This window comes from Bufo gargarizans, chromosome 4, assembly GCF_014858855.1.
Source record: "Bufo gargarizans isolate SCDJY-AF-19 chromosome 4, ASM1485885v1, whole genome shotgun sequence".
NCBI classification, from domain to species: domain Eukaryota; kingdom Metazoa; phylum Chordata; class Amphibia; order Anura; family Bufonidae; genus Bufo; species Bufo gargarizans.
The window spans coordinates 8,639,957-8,657,553 of NC_058083.1; the positions used below are offsets into that span (position 1 = coordinate 8,639,957).

A 17,597-nucleotide genomic window follows, 5' to 3' on the forward strand; every position below is an offset into this window, starting at 1 on the left:
GGGAAGACAAAAGAGTGCTACTACTGTACCCGCACGGTCATAGTGCTACTACTGTACCCGCATGGTCAGAGTGCTACTACTGTACCTGCACGGTCATAGTGCTACTACTGTACCCGCATGGTCAGAGTGCTACTACTGTACCTGCACGGTCAGAGTGCTACTACTGTACCTGCACGGTCAGAGTGCTACTACTGTACCTGCACGGTCATAGTGCTACTACTGTACCTGCACGGTCAGAGTGCTACTACTGTACCTGCACGGTCAGAGTGCTACTACTGTACCTGCACGGTCAGAGTGCAACTACTGTACCTGCACGGTCAGAGTGCAACTACTGTACCTGCACGGTCAGAGTGCAACTACTGTACCTGCACGGTCAGAGTGCAACTACTGTACCTGCACGGTCAGAGTGCAACTACTGTACCTGCACGGTCAGAGTGCTACTACTGTACCTGCACGGTCAGAGTGCTACTACTGTACCTGCACGGTCAGAGTGCTACTACTGTACCTGCACGGTCAGAGTGCTACTACTGTACCTGCACGGTCAGAGTGCAACTACTGTACCTGCACGGTCAGAGTGCTACTACTGTACCTGCACGGTCAGAGTGCTACTACTGTACCTGCACGGTCAGAGTGCTACTACTGTACCTGCATGTGTGCTGAAATTGTATACTTAGGGTGCTTGTACTGCATGATCAGTATGCTAGTACTGATTGATCAGGGTGCTACAACTATATAACCAGGGTGCTAGTACTGTGGTAAAGTATTAGCAAACAGGGCCATACATTTATGATGTGAAGTGAAAATATTCCTGAGGCTATGTCCCTGAGTAATCCCTGACATCTGCCTGCTCTGACAACCACAAGTATATAAGGCTGCGTGTATACCGTACATTAAAAATAATAATGTCTCTCATATATATTGTATAATTTTTATGTGTGCAACCCTGGTTACTACTAGTGTGCTGTGTTTCAGAGTGTCAGATGAATATGCCTCCTTTGTGCGGCCTTGCATACTGCTTTTCTGCTTCTCTGCTTTCTTTTACAGCACAATTTGCATAAAAATATACAACCTTTTCTTGTAACAGAAAACGAGAAAGGGAAAGAATGTAAAAAAAAAAAAAAAAAAAGCTGCGTACTGTAAAGAAAATGTACAAAAGCCTTTGATTTTATTGTTGGGTCCCATTGCTCCGAGTCTATGCTGTGTACCTAATTATTCTCAAGCCGATTTGTTCAGAAAAGACCTCCCTGTAGAGTAGAAGAGTGCGAAACACTGGCTAATTATACCGCGCTCCATACATGCCTGCCATGCTGAAGTCTCGCTCTTAATGTCCCCCCTCCACTGCGGCCTATTGAATAAGGCAGCATGAGAGTGTCCCCGCCGCCAGCAGTCCAATGGCTTTTCTTTAACGCTTTTATTCTACAACTGTAAAAAAGCTACATTCAAAGCTATGCCCCAAGAAACCCCAAAATTTGGCAGATTTCCACTCCTGGTGTTTGCATTGCTAGACATTACAAGAGAATCCATAACGAGGGCTTAGACATTATCTGTATTCTGGTTTTGGAATTCTAAAACTACTATTTAGCAAACAGACAAGATTTACCAATATTTTTTACATATATTATATGTATTATAGTAGTTATATTCTTGTACATGGGGTGCAGTATTATAGTAGTTATATTCTTGTATATAGGAGGCAGTATTATAGTAGTTATATTCTTGTAAATGGGGTGCAGTATTATAGTAGTTATATTCTTGTACATAGGAGCAGTATTATAGTAGTTATATTCTTGTACATAGGAGCAGTATTATAGTAGTTATATTCTTGTACATAGGAGGCAGTATTACAGTAGTTATATTCTTGTACATAGGAGGTAGTATTATAGTAGTTATATTCTTGCACATAGGAGGAAGTATTATAGTAGTTATATTCTTGTACATAGGAGGCAGTATTATAGTAGTTATACTCTTGTAAATGGGGTGCAGTATTATAGTAGTTATATTCTTGTACATAGCAGGTAGTATTATAGTAGTTATATTCTTGTACATAGGAGGCAGTATTATAGTAGTTATATTCTTGTACATAGGAACAGTATTATAGGAGTTATATTCCTGTACTTAGGAGCAGTATTATAGTAGTTATATTCTTGTACATAGGAACAGTATTATAGTAGTTATATTCTTGTACATAGGAGCAGTATTATAGTACTTAAATTCTTGTACATAGGAGCAGTATTATAGTAGTTATATTCTTGTACATAGTAGCAGTATTATAGTAGGTATATTATTGTACATAGCAGACAGTATTATAGTAGTTATATTCTTGGCCAAATTACTTAATGAAGGACAGTGTGGGGCAAATTACTTAATGGATGGCAGTGTTGGGGCAAATTACTACTGTATATGGGGCAGTGTGGGGGAATTTACTATATGGAGGCAGTGTGGGGTAATTACTATATGGGGAAGTGTGGGGGAAATTACAGTGTGTGGGAATTACTATATGGGGGAAGTGTGGGGGAAATTACTATTTGGGGGCCGTGTGGGGGAAATTACTATTTGGGGGCAGTGTGGGGGAAATTACTATTTGGGGGAAGTGTGGGGGAAATTACTATTTGGGGGAAGTGTGGGGGAAATTACTATTTGGGGGCAGTGTGGGGGAAATTACTATTTGGGGGCAGTGTGGGGGAAATTACTATTTGGGGGCAGTGTGGGGGAAATTACTATATGGGGAAGTGTGGGGAAATTACTATATGGGAAGTGTGGGGGAAATTACTATATGGGGAAGTGTGGGGGAAATTACTATATGGGGAAGTGTGGGGGAAATTACTATATGGGGAAGTGTGGGGGAAATTACTATATGGGGGCAGTGTGGGGGAAATTACTATATGGGGGCAGTGTGGGGGAAATTACTATATGGGGGCAGTGTGGGGGAAATTACTATATGGGGGCAGTGTGGGGGAAATTACTATATGGGGGCAGTGTGGGGGAAATTACTATATGGGGTACTGGGGGGGCGTTGCTATTAGGGGACATTATTAGATGTTCCATGCAGTCCCATGTAACACGCCACATAACACAATAGTTCACTGTGTTATGTGGGGTGTTACATAGGACTGCAGGTAACATCTATGACATCTGTACTCAGAGAGTTATGAGATGGTGGGGATCCGACTCCTGGCACCCCCACCAATCAGCTGTTTGAGGAGACCGTGATGTCCCAGTGAGCGCCGCAGCCTCTTTTCTCCTTACCAAGCACAGAGCTGTCCATTTGATAGCACTGCGCTTGGTATTACAGATCAGACCCAATCACTCAGATGAGAACGATGTCATATGGCCAAGGAAGACACTGTGCTTACGAAGCACCGCAGCCTCTTCATACAGAAAAAAAACTAAAACTAAAATGGAGCTTGGGGGGGCGTTGGGTAGACAGCCCCAGGCCTATCATGCACTTAATCCCTACCTGGTCACACATCGGGGCTTATCTGGGGACATGGACCCCAATTGTGCTCTAGAGGAGCAGGATCCAGAGTCATAGTTCTGTCTCTGCTGTGAGAAACGTTTCTGGTTTCTGTAGGACTCGGCCGCCAGGGGCCCCATCCTCTTCAGGACATAGTCCATCTCCTTTACCACCTCCGCCAGCTCTATAACTCAGTGAGTGCAGCTTGGTATCATACAAGGTGTTACTATCGGGGTGCGCAGTTTTTAGGTTGTACACACAGTCTATCTGTATCTGCAGCAGTTGTTTGTGGTGCTTTAACTCCCCCGTTCTTCTTACCAGTGCCGGGATCTCCTCCGCCATCTGTAGCTCAGGTGCTCATATGGTCTCCTTCACCTGCTGTCCTGGCTGGGGCAGGGTTCCAGGCTGTGTGGATTCACCGGTCTCCTGCAGCTTTGTTACTTGACCTGCAGTTGCATCTGCTGAGGCTTGTTCACACTTTGCAGTGTTTGCAGACATTGGATGTTTGGGAACTCTTTGAGGCATTGCTGCAGATCTTGTGCGGCCTTGGCAGGCCATGCTGGAAACCACAACTTGTTGTTTTTGGTTCTCTTGCAAAGTTTGTTTCTCCAGAGATGTCCGTCTCTGTCTGTGTGCAGGAGGTGGGAGCTGCTCCCCTGCTGCATGGCCTGAGCTCATCATCACCTCTGCACCTTGCTGGCTGGGCCTGGAAACTGCTGCAATCTTCACTGCACTCACTTTCTTCTCAACACTACTTCCATTCTTTTCCTTCTGTTGCTGACTGGAAACTCTGGGATTTGCATCCACTTTAGGAATAGTTTGGGAGTTTTCTCCCAGTGTAGGCCTGGAAGCCTGGGCCTTGATGAGGGAAGTTCCCCGCCCAGGGTGACCCCTCCCTGGGCTAGCTCCAGACATGAGGAGAGCACTAACACACGTCCTCACAGCTAGGAGGCAGTATTATAGTAGTTATGTTCTTGTACATAGCAGGTAGTATTATAGTAGTTATATTCTTGTACATAGGAGCAGTATTATAGTAGTTATATTCTTGTACATAGGAGAAGTATTATAGTAGTTATATTCCTGTACATAGAAGGCAGTATTATAGTAGTTATATTCTTGTACATAGGAGCAGTATTATAGTAGTTATATTCTTGTACATGGGGCCAGTATTATAGTAGTTATATTCTTGTACATAGGAGGCAGTATTATAGTAGTTATATTCTTGTACATAGGAGCAGTATTATATTAGTTATATTCTTGAACATAGGAGGCAGTATTATAGTAGTTATATTCTTGTACATAGAGGTAGTATTATCATAATTGTATTCTGATGTACAGGGGGTGGGCAAGTATTATAACAGCTATACTGCTACTATAAAATTATAATAGTAATTATATTTTTGCCAGCATAAACTTTATTCAGGATCATTCATTTTAGAGGTCTGGGTAAATGGAGTCTCTTTACAATCTGGTTGACTCTGGATGAGATTAAAAAAAAAAAAAAAAAAAAAACATCAGCGCCAGACTGCCATACGTTAATAACACTTGGGTGGCATTACTCTATTAAGTCTCTGATCAAGCTTAGTATGGATTTAGGTATCATAAGGGTCAGGGAGCGGGAGGGGGAGGGGTGACATAATTACTGTAAGTTGATGAAGAGAATAAAGAAAGGTGGTCTTAATCATCTCTAAGCCCAAACTTTTTGTTTATATAAAAACCGGATTCCAAAAAAGTTGGGACACTAAACAAATTGTGAATAAAAACTGAATGCAATGATGTGGAGATGGCAAATGTCAATATTTTATTTGTAATAGAACGTAGATGACAGATCAAACGTTTAATCCGAGTAAATGTATCATTTTAAAGGAAAAATACGTTGATTCAAATTTTCATGGTGTCAACAAATCCCCAAAAAGTTGGGACAAGTAGCAATAAGAGGCTGGAAAAAGTAAATTTGAGCATAACGAAGAGCTGGAAGACCAATTAACACTAATTAGGTCAATTGGCAACATGATTGGGTATAAAAAGAGCTTCTCAGAGTGGCAGTGTCTCTCAGAAGCCAAGATGGGTAGAGGATCACCAATTCCCACAATGTTGCGCAGAAAGATAGTGGAGCAATATCAGAAAGGTGTTACCCAGCGAAAAATTGCAAAGACTTTGCATCTATCATCATCAACTGTGCATAACATCATCCGAAGATTCAGAGAATCTGGAACAATCTCTGTGCGTAAGGGTCAAGGCCGTAAAACCATACTGGATGCCCGTGATCTCCGGGCCCTTAAACGACACTGCACCACAAACAGGAATGCTACTGTAAAGGAAATCACAGAATGGGCTCAGGAATACTTCCAGAAACCATTGTCAGTGAACACAATCCACCGTGCCATCCGCCAGTTGCCAGCTGAAACTCTACAGTGCAAAGAAGAAGCCATTTCTAAGCAAGATCCACAAGCTCAGGCGTTTTCACTGGGCCAGGGATCATTTAAAATGGAGTGTGGCAAAATGGAAGACTGTTCTGTGGTCAGACGAGTCACGATTCGAAGTTCTTTTTGGAAATCTGGGACGCCATGTCATCCGGACCAAAGAGGACAAGGACAACCCAAGTTGTTATCAACGCTCAGTTCAGAAGCCTGCATCTCTGATGGTATGGGGTTGCATGAGTGCGTGTGGCATGGGCAGCTTGCATGTCTGGAAAGGCACCATCAATGCAGAAAAATATATTCAGGTTCTAGAACAACATATGCTCCCATCCAGACGTCATCTCTTTCAGGGAAGACCCTGCATTTTTCAACAAGATAATGCCAGACCACATTCTGCATCAATCACAACATCATGGCTGCGTAGGAGAAGGATCCGGGTACTGAAATGGCCAGTCTGCAGTCCAGATCTTTCACCTATAGAGAACATTTGGCGCATCATAAAGAGGAAGGTGCAACAAAGAAGGCCCAAGACGATTGAACAGTTAGAGGCCTGTATTAGACAAGAATGGGAGAGCATTCCTATTTCTAAACTTGAGAAACTGGTCTCCTCGGTCCCCAGACGTCTGTTGAGTGTTGTAAGAAGAAGGGGAGATGCCACACAGTGGTGAAAATGGCCTTGTCCCAACTTTTTGGGGATTTGTTGACACAATGAAGTTCTGATTCAACATATTTTTCCCTTAAAATGGTACATTTTCTCAGTTTAAACTTTTGTTCCGTGATTTATGTTCTATTCTGAATAAAATATTAGAAGTTGGCACCTCCACATCATTGCATTCAGTATTTATTCACGATTTGTATAGTGTCCCAACTTTTTTGGAATCCGGTTTGTATAATATTCCTATTTTTATGTCATACGCTACACAATACATTATAATACAATACCTCAATAACCCAAAATTAGGCACCTGCAGCAAAGTTCTAGGCCACAGGATACCTTTCTTCTGGGATCTGTTCAGTTCTAGCTAAATCGGTGCTCTGAAAAGTCTCAAAAACTTTCTTCACCAAAGTATAATATGTGTATAATGTCCCCTTCTGTGTTCTGCCTCCATTAAATGCTCTCAGGTCCATTACTGATGCTGACGTCACGTTCGTGCCTCAGACTGTCCTAAGTGCTGCTCAATTACGTTAGTGTCTATAATACACATTTCCTAGATACATTTACAGCAGAGTTATTGAATTGTGCAAGCAGCCGCTAAATTAATCTTATTTTGGCTGAATCTCATGGACATAAAAGAAAGAACGGCGAGCACCGAGTTGTGGAACATCATATTTCCTACATATAATTGCTGCGTCTGATTCTCCATACATGTTGGGTACCATGATAAAACCTTATGGCACAGTCATATAAAGAACGGCTGACCAGGCCTTTCACATTATCACTTTCTATCAGAAGGCAATATTATCAGACTAGTGGGTTTTTAACCCAATATTACATAAGACCTATTTATACTAGTACAATGAGATGCTGTAAAGTGAGACCTTTTATTGTGCAGTTATGACTATTACTATAGATCAGTTAAAAGGGCTAGCCCATGATTAATGTAAAACATTTAAATCAGATATCATGTAGTACAAACTCCTTTTAACAAAGCTAGAACCAGCCCTGTACCTCACATGGATCCAGAGATCTCCATTGCTCTCCTAGATTATTTCAGGCTGGCAACTCAGGGCTGCAGCAGAAAGGACATGCCCCCTATCACATCTGAGGGGGATTGGCCTTTCTGCTGCAATTCTCTCTCTATCACAACTTGGAGTGTCCTTTCTGCTACAGCTCTCCTTATCAGAGCTTGGGGAGGTGTCCTTTCTCTCTATCACAGCTCCGGGAGTGAGTCCTTTCTGCTGGAGCTCTCTCTCTATCACAGCTCAGGCGTGTCCTTTCTGCTGCAGCTCTTTCCCTATCACAGCTCAGGAGTTGTGTCTTTTCTGCTGCAGCTCTCTCTCTATCACAGCTCACGGGATGTGTCTTTTCTGCTGCAGCTCTCTCTCTATCACAGCTCACGGGATGTGTCCTTTCTGCTGCAGCTCTCTCTCTCTCTCTCTCTCTCTCTATCACACAATCTCCCTATAACTCCTAGTAACTGTCACAGCTTCTAACTTAAATAGACTGGCGGCAGTCAAAGGATGGCGCGTGCATGTGAAGTGGACAAAGAAGTAAAAAAACAGCAGGTGGCGCTATACAGATAGATTTTATTGAATAGCTCAGTGGCTATGCTAAATTTTTAATTACATGCAATTACAAAAGTTTTAAGATCCAGGTGCTGGTTTGAAAAAGGTAGAAAATTTTATAGGACTATCCCAGGAAACAGAACATTATCCCTACCTTTCTGTGAGACATCAGGAAGCCTATAAAACCGAGTAAGTTTCTTATGCTAGGAAACCAACGCATTTCGAAGCCAGAGCGCGCAAAACAAAATTTTTGGAGTGGTGCTTTAATATTGCATAATTGCCGGTGGAATATTATTCTTTTTCTGATCCCCTTTGAGCCGGAGCCCTCCATTGGCACTTGTCTTGGTGGTCTCAGTCATCACAGCTGTGGTCCTGATTAGCTTGAAGACACAGTTGCCGAAGCTGTCATCAACCCTAAGGCTCTCTTAATTCACATTCCTAGACTGTACATTCCTTGCTATTTTTACCCGTCCCATCTGAGGGCACTTCTTCTCCTTCTCCTTCTTAACAGCTTCCTGTAAATCTATGAAGTTGCCCAAGAACGACCACTGAAAATCATATACTTTAGTGGACGAGTCAGGTCACCAACCCTACGTTCCTCTCATATCTCCACCTAAGTTTGCTCCGTTTCTGTCCAGGGATAGCATGTGGCAGGACACAATCCAGATCTGATATTGGCTTGTCACTTCTAATAAAGACGGGGGCTTAGAGTGGGAGCAGGATATGGTGTTGGTGATTGGATTTGGCCGCCATCTGTAGGAGAGTCATCTATCAGTCATGGATCCAATGTGATGACTCACCCGTCGAGAAGAACCATCCGAATTGCTCATCCATCAAGGGATGTATTTTCTGAGGAAAACACCTTCAAGGTTAATAATAATAAAAAAAACGTTTAGTTCTGCTAAAGATCTTAACCCCTTCGTGATTCTGTGCCTTAACGCTTCTGCCGACAATCTTAAAGGAAATGTGTCACCCCAAAAAATTTCTGCCCGTTAAAAATCAGATAACGACGCATCTCCTTTTTTTCTAATCAGTTTTTATTTGCTGATTACATATTTTTTATTCTATTTACTGAATATGATTATGGGGCGGCCATCTTCCCACAGCTGTTCTTAACAGCATTTAGAAAGCATTTAAAGAATTGCTTTACGGCAGCCCCATGGGCCATAGACACAATGGACTGAAGGGGACCTCATTGACTTCTATGGGAGAGTTATCTAGGCACGCTCTGTGACCTGTGCAGAGGTCAGGAGGGAGCAGATAAGCTGTGATATCACCTATTGTGAATGCAGAGTCATGTGATATCTATACACAGAGGTGGTGTCTGTCATTCTAATCCTGCCTGTAATGATAAGCAGATAACTTCAGTAAAGTGATCTGTACAGAAGTAGCGCTTATTATTAGGCTTAGTGGCCAGTGGGGGAAAAAAGGGATTTTATGGGTTTTGTTTAAATATTGACATGAAAAATTAAAAATAACCACCAAAAATGATTTAAAAATGTGTTTCTGATCACACATTCCCTGTAACCCCTTAGTGAACTTGGAGCACTAAAAGGGGTCATCCAACCGTTTCCGTTTTAAGTGATGGCCTATTTTCAGGCTGGGTCAGGCATGCTCGACCTGCGACCCTCCAGCTGTTGCAAAACAACAACTTCCAGCATTCCCTAATAGCTGTAGGCTTTCCGTGCATGCTGGGAGTTGTAGTTTTGCAACAGCTGGAGAGCCGCAGGTTGAGCATCCCTGGGCTAGGCCATTATTATTGTATTGGCAGGGGTCCAACATCCCGCACCCATGCTGACTGGCTGCAGTAGCTCTGTCCATTGTGCAGTGGATGGAGCTGGTTACTGGAGTGACGCTCCCATTCACTGCAGTGGGAATTGCAATGCAGTAAATCGTTCCGTCCACTGCAGAGTAGGCAGAGATGTGAAGCTCCAGAGCTACTGCAGAACAGCTGATCAGCGGGGCTTCGGGGTGTCACGATCAGATAGTGATGGCCTACCCTAAGGATAGGCCACCACTTGTAAAGGGTTGGACAACCCCTTTAATGACCAAGCAATTACTTGATTTTTTTTTAATCACTGCCTACCAAGAGCCAAGAACCAGGGTTGCCAACCAGACAACTTATCTTAAAATCATGGACATGATTTTTTGCGGACAAATTGGAAAACCATAATGAATAATAATGATTTTAAGTGATACATATCTATAGCGCAATATACTGATCAGAACTCATTTACCAGCATTTACTGTGAGCTGTAAAATGATGAAAATTAACACCAAAATAATGTAATCAAGACCCACCAGCCCCAAAAACATTTTTCTTTATTTTTTTTCACGGACACAGGAAAAAGTCACCTATTTTTACTGTCTGTCCAGAAATTTCTTCACGGTTGGCGACCCTGCCAAGAACTTCCAAGAAATTTAGTATTTTTCCATTGATGTAGTCATATGAGAGCTTGTTTGGTCTTCGTTTTTGTTTTTTTTGCTAAATGAGTTCTATTGTTTAATATATTGTATAACTTTTATTACTTTTTACGAAGAAGGAAAGGAAAAAACAAGCAATAACGGCATTGGGGTTTTTTGCCGTTGTTTTTATGGCACTCACTGTGCGATGTAATTAACATGATAAATGTATTCCTTGGGTCAGTATGTAACGATACTAAATATATATAGTTTTTTTTTTTTCTACATTTTAATGTTTCAATAGTAAATTCACTTTTTAAAAAACTAAAAAATTGTTTTTCTGTCGCCACATACCAAGAGCCATAACTATTTTTTTTTTCCGGCAATGCTGCTTGTTCTTTGCAAAATGACTTGTAGTTTATATTCATGTTATTTTAGTATAGGTAGATACTGTACCTTTTTATTTATAAATTTTTTCATATTTTTTTGCATGACGAATAAACAAAATATTTTAGCGGGGCTTTTTTAATTAGTTACTTTCTATGTCTGGGAAAAAATGTGTTTGTTTTATAGTTAAGGTGATTATGAATGTGGTGATACCAATTATTTTGTGACCAATAAAGTGCAATGTCCGATATGCTTGAGAAAGGGGGCGTGATCTCCCAAAATTCCGCTGACTATGTGGACACGCCGACTTTCCTTCTTACATGTCAACATTCTCATTGCATCTGGATAAGGCTAGATTCACACTAGCGGCAGGGGACTCCGGCAGGCTATTCCGGCGGGTGAACAGCCTGTCGGATCGGTCCTGCCGCTAGTTCACGCGTGCCCCCGGACTGCCGCTCTGTTCCCATTGACTATAATGGGGAGGGGGCGGAGTTCCGACGGCAGTGCACGCCGACAGGCGGCCGGACTATAAGTACTGCATGCATTACTTTTAGTCAGGCTGCCTCTCAGCGTGCGTTACCGCCGGAACTCCGCCCCCGCCCCCATTATAGTCAAGGGAGACGGAGCGGCAGTCTGGGGCCACACATGAACTAGCGGCAGGACAGATCCGACAGGCTGTTCACCCGCCGGAACAGCCTGCCGGAGTCCCTTGCCGCCAGTGTGAAAGTACCCTAAGTATCAAAGCTTTATATATAGGACGCCGCACTTTATTGGACGCCGCACTTTATTGGACGCCGCACTTTATTGGACGCCGCACTTTATTGGACGCCGCACTTTATTGGACGCCTCACTTTATTGGATGCCGCACTTTATTGGATGCTGCACATTATTGGTCACTGCATTTTATCGGACGCTGGACTTTATTGGTCACTGCATTTTATTGGACGCTGGACTTTATTGGGTGCTACACTTTATTGGTCTGATTTGACTATTGAAGATGATTGATGTGGATGTTACACAATATCGTGGAAATGTAAAAGCTTTGCTGATTCATGTATGCAATAGTTCAGATTTCTTGAACTTTCTTGCACTTATTAGCATTTTTGATTGCCCTTTAGGTTAAATACGCCTAAAAACGGAAACTACAGTATATGGCAAGCAGGGTCAGCGAGCTTCACTTATGGTTCTGCATAGATAATGCTGAGCTCACAACTTGCCTGTTACGGTAACTGGGTTGTTTTGGTGAACTTCCTGGACGGAAAGTTCACAGTCTGTGTTATTCAGGAAGATGTTGTCTGGTTTACCTCTCTGCCAGACTTGCAGTGAGGAGCACTGTCCTGCCACCGCTGCATTGCAAGTGTATGATAGGAGCCAGAGGTGACGGAAAATATGACACACACAGTGATGGATATTTTAATGTCTTCCAGTGTAAACCTTACAGCAAGTGAAACGTGATTCATCCACCTTCTGGTAACACAATGCTGGGTAATATATACCGTGCAACCTGATGAAGTGCAGATTAAGAGATCTGTGAGCTATCAAACAGCGCCACCTGTTGGCAATAATTAACATTACAGTACTATTCTCCATGGATTCCATAGTGATAAAAGTAGTTATTTGTACATAGCAGTATTATTACAGTAGTTATATTATTGTACATATGAGCAGTATTATAGTAGTATATTCTTGTACATAGGAGGCAGTATTACAGTAGTTATATTATTGTACATATGAGCAGTATTATAGTAGTTATATTCTTGTACATAGGAGGCAGTATTACAGTAGTTATATTATTGTACATATGAGCAGTATTATAGTAGTTATATTCTTGTATATAGGAGGCAGTATTATAGTAGTTATATTCTTGTACATAGGAGCAGTATTATAGTAGTTATATTCTTGTATATAGGAGGCAGTATTATAGTAGTTATATTCTTGTACATAGGAGGCAGTATTATAGTAGTTATATTCTTGTACATAGGAGGCAGTATTATAGTAGTTATATTCCTGTACATAGCAGGTAGTATTATAGTAGTTATATTCTTATATATAGGAGCAGTATTATAGTAGTTATATTCTTGTACATAGGAGCAGTATTATAGTAGTTATATTTTTGTATATAGGAGCAGTATTATAGTAGTTATATTCTTGTACATAGGAGGCAGTATTATAGTAGTTATATTCTTATATATAGGAGCAGTATTATAGCAGTTATATTTTTGTATATAGGAGCAGTATTATAGTAGTTATATTCTTGTACATAGGAGGCAGTATTATAGTAGTTATATTCTTGTACACAGGAGCAGTATTATAGTAGTTATATTCTTGTATATAGGAGCAGTATTATAGTAGCTATATTATTGTACATAGGAGCAGTATTATAGCAGTTATATTTTTGTATATAGGAGCATTATTATAGTAGTTATATTCTTGTACATAGGAGCATTATTATAGTAGTTATATTCTTATACATAGGAGCAGTATTATAGTAGTTATATTCTTGTACATAGCAGGCAGTCTTATAGTAGTTATATTCTTGTACATAGGAGCAGTATTATAGTAGTTATAGTCTTGTACATAGGAGCAGTATTATAGTAGTTATATTCTTGTACATAGGAGCATTATTATAGTAGTTATATTCTTATACATAGGAGCAGTATTATAGTAGTTATATTCTTGTACATAGCAGGCAGTCTTATAGTAGTTATATTCTTGTACATAGGAGGCAGTATTATAGTAGTTATAGTCTTGTACATAGGAGCAGTATTATAGTAGTTATATTCTTGTACATAGGGGCAGTATTATAGTAGTTATATTCTTGTACATAGGGGCAGTATTATAGTAGTTATATTCTTGTACATAGGAGGCAGTATTATAGTAGTTGTATTCTTGTACATAGGAGGCAGTATTATAGTAGTTATATTCTTGTACATAGGAGGCAGTATTATAGTAGTTATATTCTTGTACATAGGAGCAGTATTATAGTAGTTATATTCTTGTACATAGGAGCAGTATTATAGTAGTTATATTCTTGTACATAGGGGCAGTATTATAGTAGTTATATTCTTGTACATAGGAGGCAGTAATAGGGCTTATTCACACGAGCGTATATTTTTTCTGTTTCCGTTCCGTTTTTTTTTTACGTAACGTATGCAGAACCATTCATTTCAATGGTTCCGAAAAAAAACTGAAGTTACTCCGTGTGCATTCCGTTTCCGTATGTCCACATTTCTGTTCCACAGTATTATTGTCCGCATTACGGACAAGGACAGTACTGTTATATGAAGGGCCAGCTGTTCCGTTCTGCAAAATACAGAATGCACACGAATGTCATCCGTATTTTTTGCGGATCCGTTTTTTTGCGGACCGCAAAATACATACAGTCATGTGAATGAGCCCTTATAGTAGTTATATTCTTATACATAGGAGGCAGTATTATAGTAGTTATATTATTGCACTTAGGGCCAATATTATAGTAGTTATATCATTGTACTTAGGGGCAGTATTATAGTAGTTACAAGTATTACCTTTATGAATGAGATGTCTTGCTGTTGTGCGACTACATTCCTGTTGCTTTCTTCTGACCAATGACACTTATATTTCCAAATAACGTTTTCTAACTTGCACCTTAAATTAATGGTTTCAGGTATGCTGCAAAACGGAAAGAAGTTTGATTCATCCAGAGACAGAAACAAGCCCTTCAAATTTCGATTAGGGCGGTCAGAAGTGATTAAAGGATGGGACGATGGCATTGCACAGGTACTCTAGATCCCACAAACCCGCAACATTGCAAATTGTGCAATGAAAAGCATTGAACGCCTGTAGCAGAAAATTTGGTTTTAATTCTCATTAAACATACAGTCATGTGAAAAAATTAGGACACCCTTTGAAAGCATGTGGTTTTTTGTAACATTTTTAATAAAAGGTTATTTCATCTCCGTTTCAACAATACAGAGAGATTAAAGTAATCCGACTAAACAAAGAAAACTGAAGAAAAGTCTTTTCCAGATCTTCTGTAAATGTCATTCTACAAAAATGCCTATTCTAACTGAGGAAAAAGATAGGACACCCTCACATGTATTCCCTCTTAAATTGGCTCAGATCTCACACAGGTATATCACACCAGGTGCACATAATTAGTAGATCGTTACTCTGCATGTTGAATGAGGCTTGCCCTATTTAAACCTCAGACATTTAGTTTGGTGTGCTCCTGACTGTTGAAGTGAGAGTGAGCACCATGGTGAGAGCAAAAGAGCTGTCAGAGGACTTCAGAAAAAAGATTGTAGCAGCCTATGAGTCTGGGAAGGGATTTAAAAAGATCTCAAAAGATTTTGAAATCAGCCATTCCACTGTCCGGAAGATAGTCTACAAGTGGAGGGCTTTCAAAACAACTGCCAACATGCCCAGGACTGGTCGCCCCAGCAAGTTCACCCCAAGAGCAGACCGCAAGATGCTAAAAGAGGTCTCCAAAAACCCTAAAGTGTCATCTCGAGAACTACAGCAGGCTCTGGCTACTGTTGATGTAGAAGTACATGCCTCTACAATCAGAAAGAGACTGTACAAGTTTAACTTGCATGGGAGGTGTGCAAGGAGGAAACCTTTGCTTTCCAAGAGAAACATCGAGGCCAGACTGACATTTGCCAGAGATAAAGTTGACAAAGACCAGGACTTCTGGAATAATGTTCTTTGGACAGATGAGTCCAAAATTGAATTATTTGGACACAACAGCAGAGGACATGTTTGGCGTAAACCAAACACAGCATTCCAAGAAAAGAACCTCATACCAACTGTGAAGCATGGAGGTGGAAGTGTCATGGTTTGGGGCTGCTTTGCTGCAGCAGGACCTGGTCAGCTCACCATCATAGAATCCACGATGAATTCTACTGTGTATCAGAAGGTGCTTGAAGAACATGTGAGACCATCAGTTAGAAAATTAAAGCTGAAGCGGAACTGGACCATGCAACATGACAATGACCCAAAACATACTAGTAAATCAACCAAAGATTGGCTGAAAAAGAAGAAATGGAGAGTCCTGGAATGGCCAAGTCAAAGTCCAGATTTGAATCCCATTGAGATGCTGTGGGGTGACTTGAAAAGGGCTGTACGTGCAAGAAACCCCTCAAACATCTCACAGCTGAAAAAGTTCTGCATTGAGGAGTGGGGTAAAATTTCCTCAGACCGATGTCGAAGACTGGTAGATGGCTACAAGAACCGTCTCACTGCAGTTATTTCAGCCAAAGGAGGTAACACTCGCTATTAGGGGCAAGGGTGTCCTATCTTTTTCCTCAGTTAGAATAGGCATTTTTGTAGAATGACATTTACAGAAGATCTTGAAAAGACTTTTCTTCAGTTTTCTTTGTTTAGTTGGATTACTTTAATCTCTCTGTATTGTTGAAACGGAGATGAAATAACCTTTTATTAAAAATGTTACAAAAAACCACATGCTTTCAAAGGGTGTCCTAATTTTTTCACATGACTGTATCTATTAGCCCATGGACCATACCAGTAGCTATTGCTTTTCTATTTCATACACAAACCTCAAATTGGATGTGCAGAATCTAACCGATTCTTCTGGGGTGCCACATATGGGGATGTTTTCCTTAAAAGCACTGTTTTCGTTCTCATATCCAGCATCTGTAAGCCACCATATTTTATAGTGGTATTGAGCTGCAGTTTAACCCTTTGCCCCTGGAGCACCTGCATGCTATAGGCTTCCTGCACACAGTCATATCCGTATTTCAGTCTACAAACTACAGATCCACAAAATACCTTCTGTGTGCATTCTGTAATGTTCTCACTTTCATCAATAGAATCAGCTATTCTTTTCTGCAATACGGGCCCGTATAGGACATGTTCTATAATTTGCAGAATGGCTACAGCGATCCGCATGGCTCCATAAGTAAATGGGTCAGTGTCCTAGCTTCAAAAAGTGTGAATCGCATACGGATGTATGAAGCCTTACATGTATAGATGGGGCCAGCATCAGCACAAGGCAAAACCTGGGAGGACGCTTGGGCATGCGTGGCCTCCATAATGTTCTACATTATACTCCCTAATGCAGGGGCTCATGCATGCAACAATAATACTACAGTATTTCCTTATGCTCGCGCTACCTATCAGGGCATATGGAGGTCGCCCTGATGGACACGGAAACAATTCTGAATTGTACTCCAAGGAGCAGCAGCACATAAAGGGGTTGTGACACGAAGAATATCCTACATTTTTCAAACCAGAACCTAGATCTGAATACTTCTGTAATTGCATTTAATTAAAAAATTTGGTATAGCTACTAAGTTATTCAATAAAAATGAATCTGTATAGCGCCACCTGCTGTTTGTTCTTTTTCTTATTTCTTGTCCGCCTCACTGGGGTGGTCACAATCCCAGCCATATCTTCTGTTAGAAACTGTGGCAGTTACAGGAAAAGAGCTACAGCAGAAAGGACACGCCTTCCACTGAGAAAGGACATGCCCCCTGAACTGTTAGCCTGAAATAAATCTAGCAGAGCAACCAGAGCAAAGAATAAGGAGATCTCTGGTTCCATGTGAGGTACAGGGCTGGTTCTAGCTTTGTTAGACAGAGATTGTCATGTCCTATATGATGTCTGATTTTAATTATTTGCATCAATCATTGCATAACCCCTTTAACTCATGGCTTTTCAGATGCACATCCCGTAGCACCAACAGGTTAATATACCCAAAAAGTACT

At 41.0% G+C, this 17,597-nt stretch overlaps 1 protein-coding gene across 1 annotated transcript in view; it reads left to right on the forward strand.

Moving 5' to 3' along the window:
* FKBP1B (FKBP prolyl isomerase 1B) overlaps window positions 1-17,597 on the forward strand; it is a 49,708-nt gene that overhangs the window by 26,984 nt on the left and 5,127 nt on the right. The window contains exon 3 of the mRNA XM_044289703.1: window positions 14,537-14,649. Coding sequence (XP_044145638.1) covers window positions 14,537-14,649 — 113 coding nt within the window. The remainder of the gene's footprint in view (window positions 1-14,536; window positions 14,650-17,597) is intronic.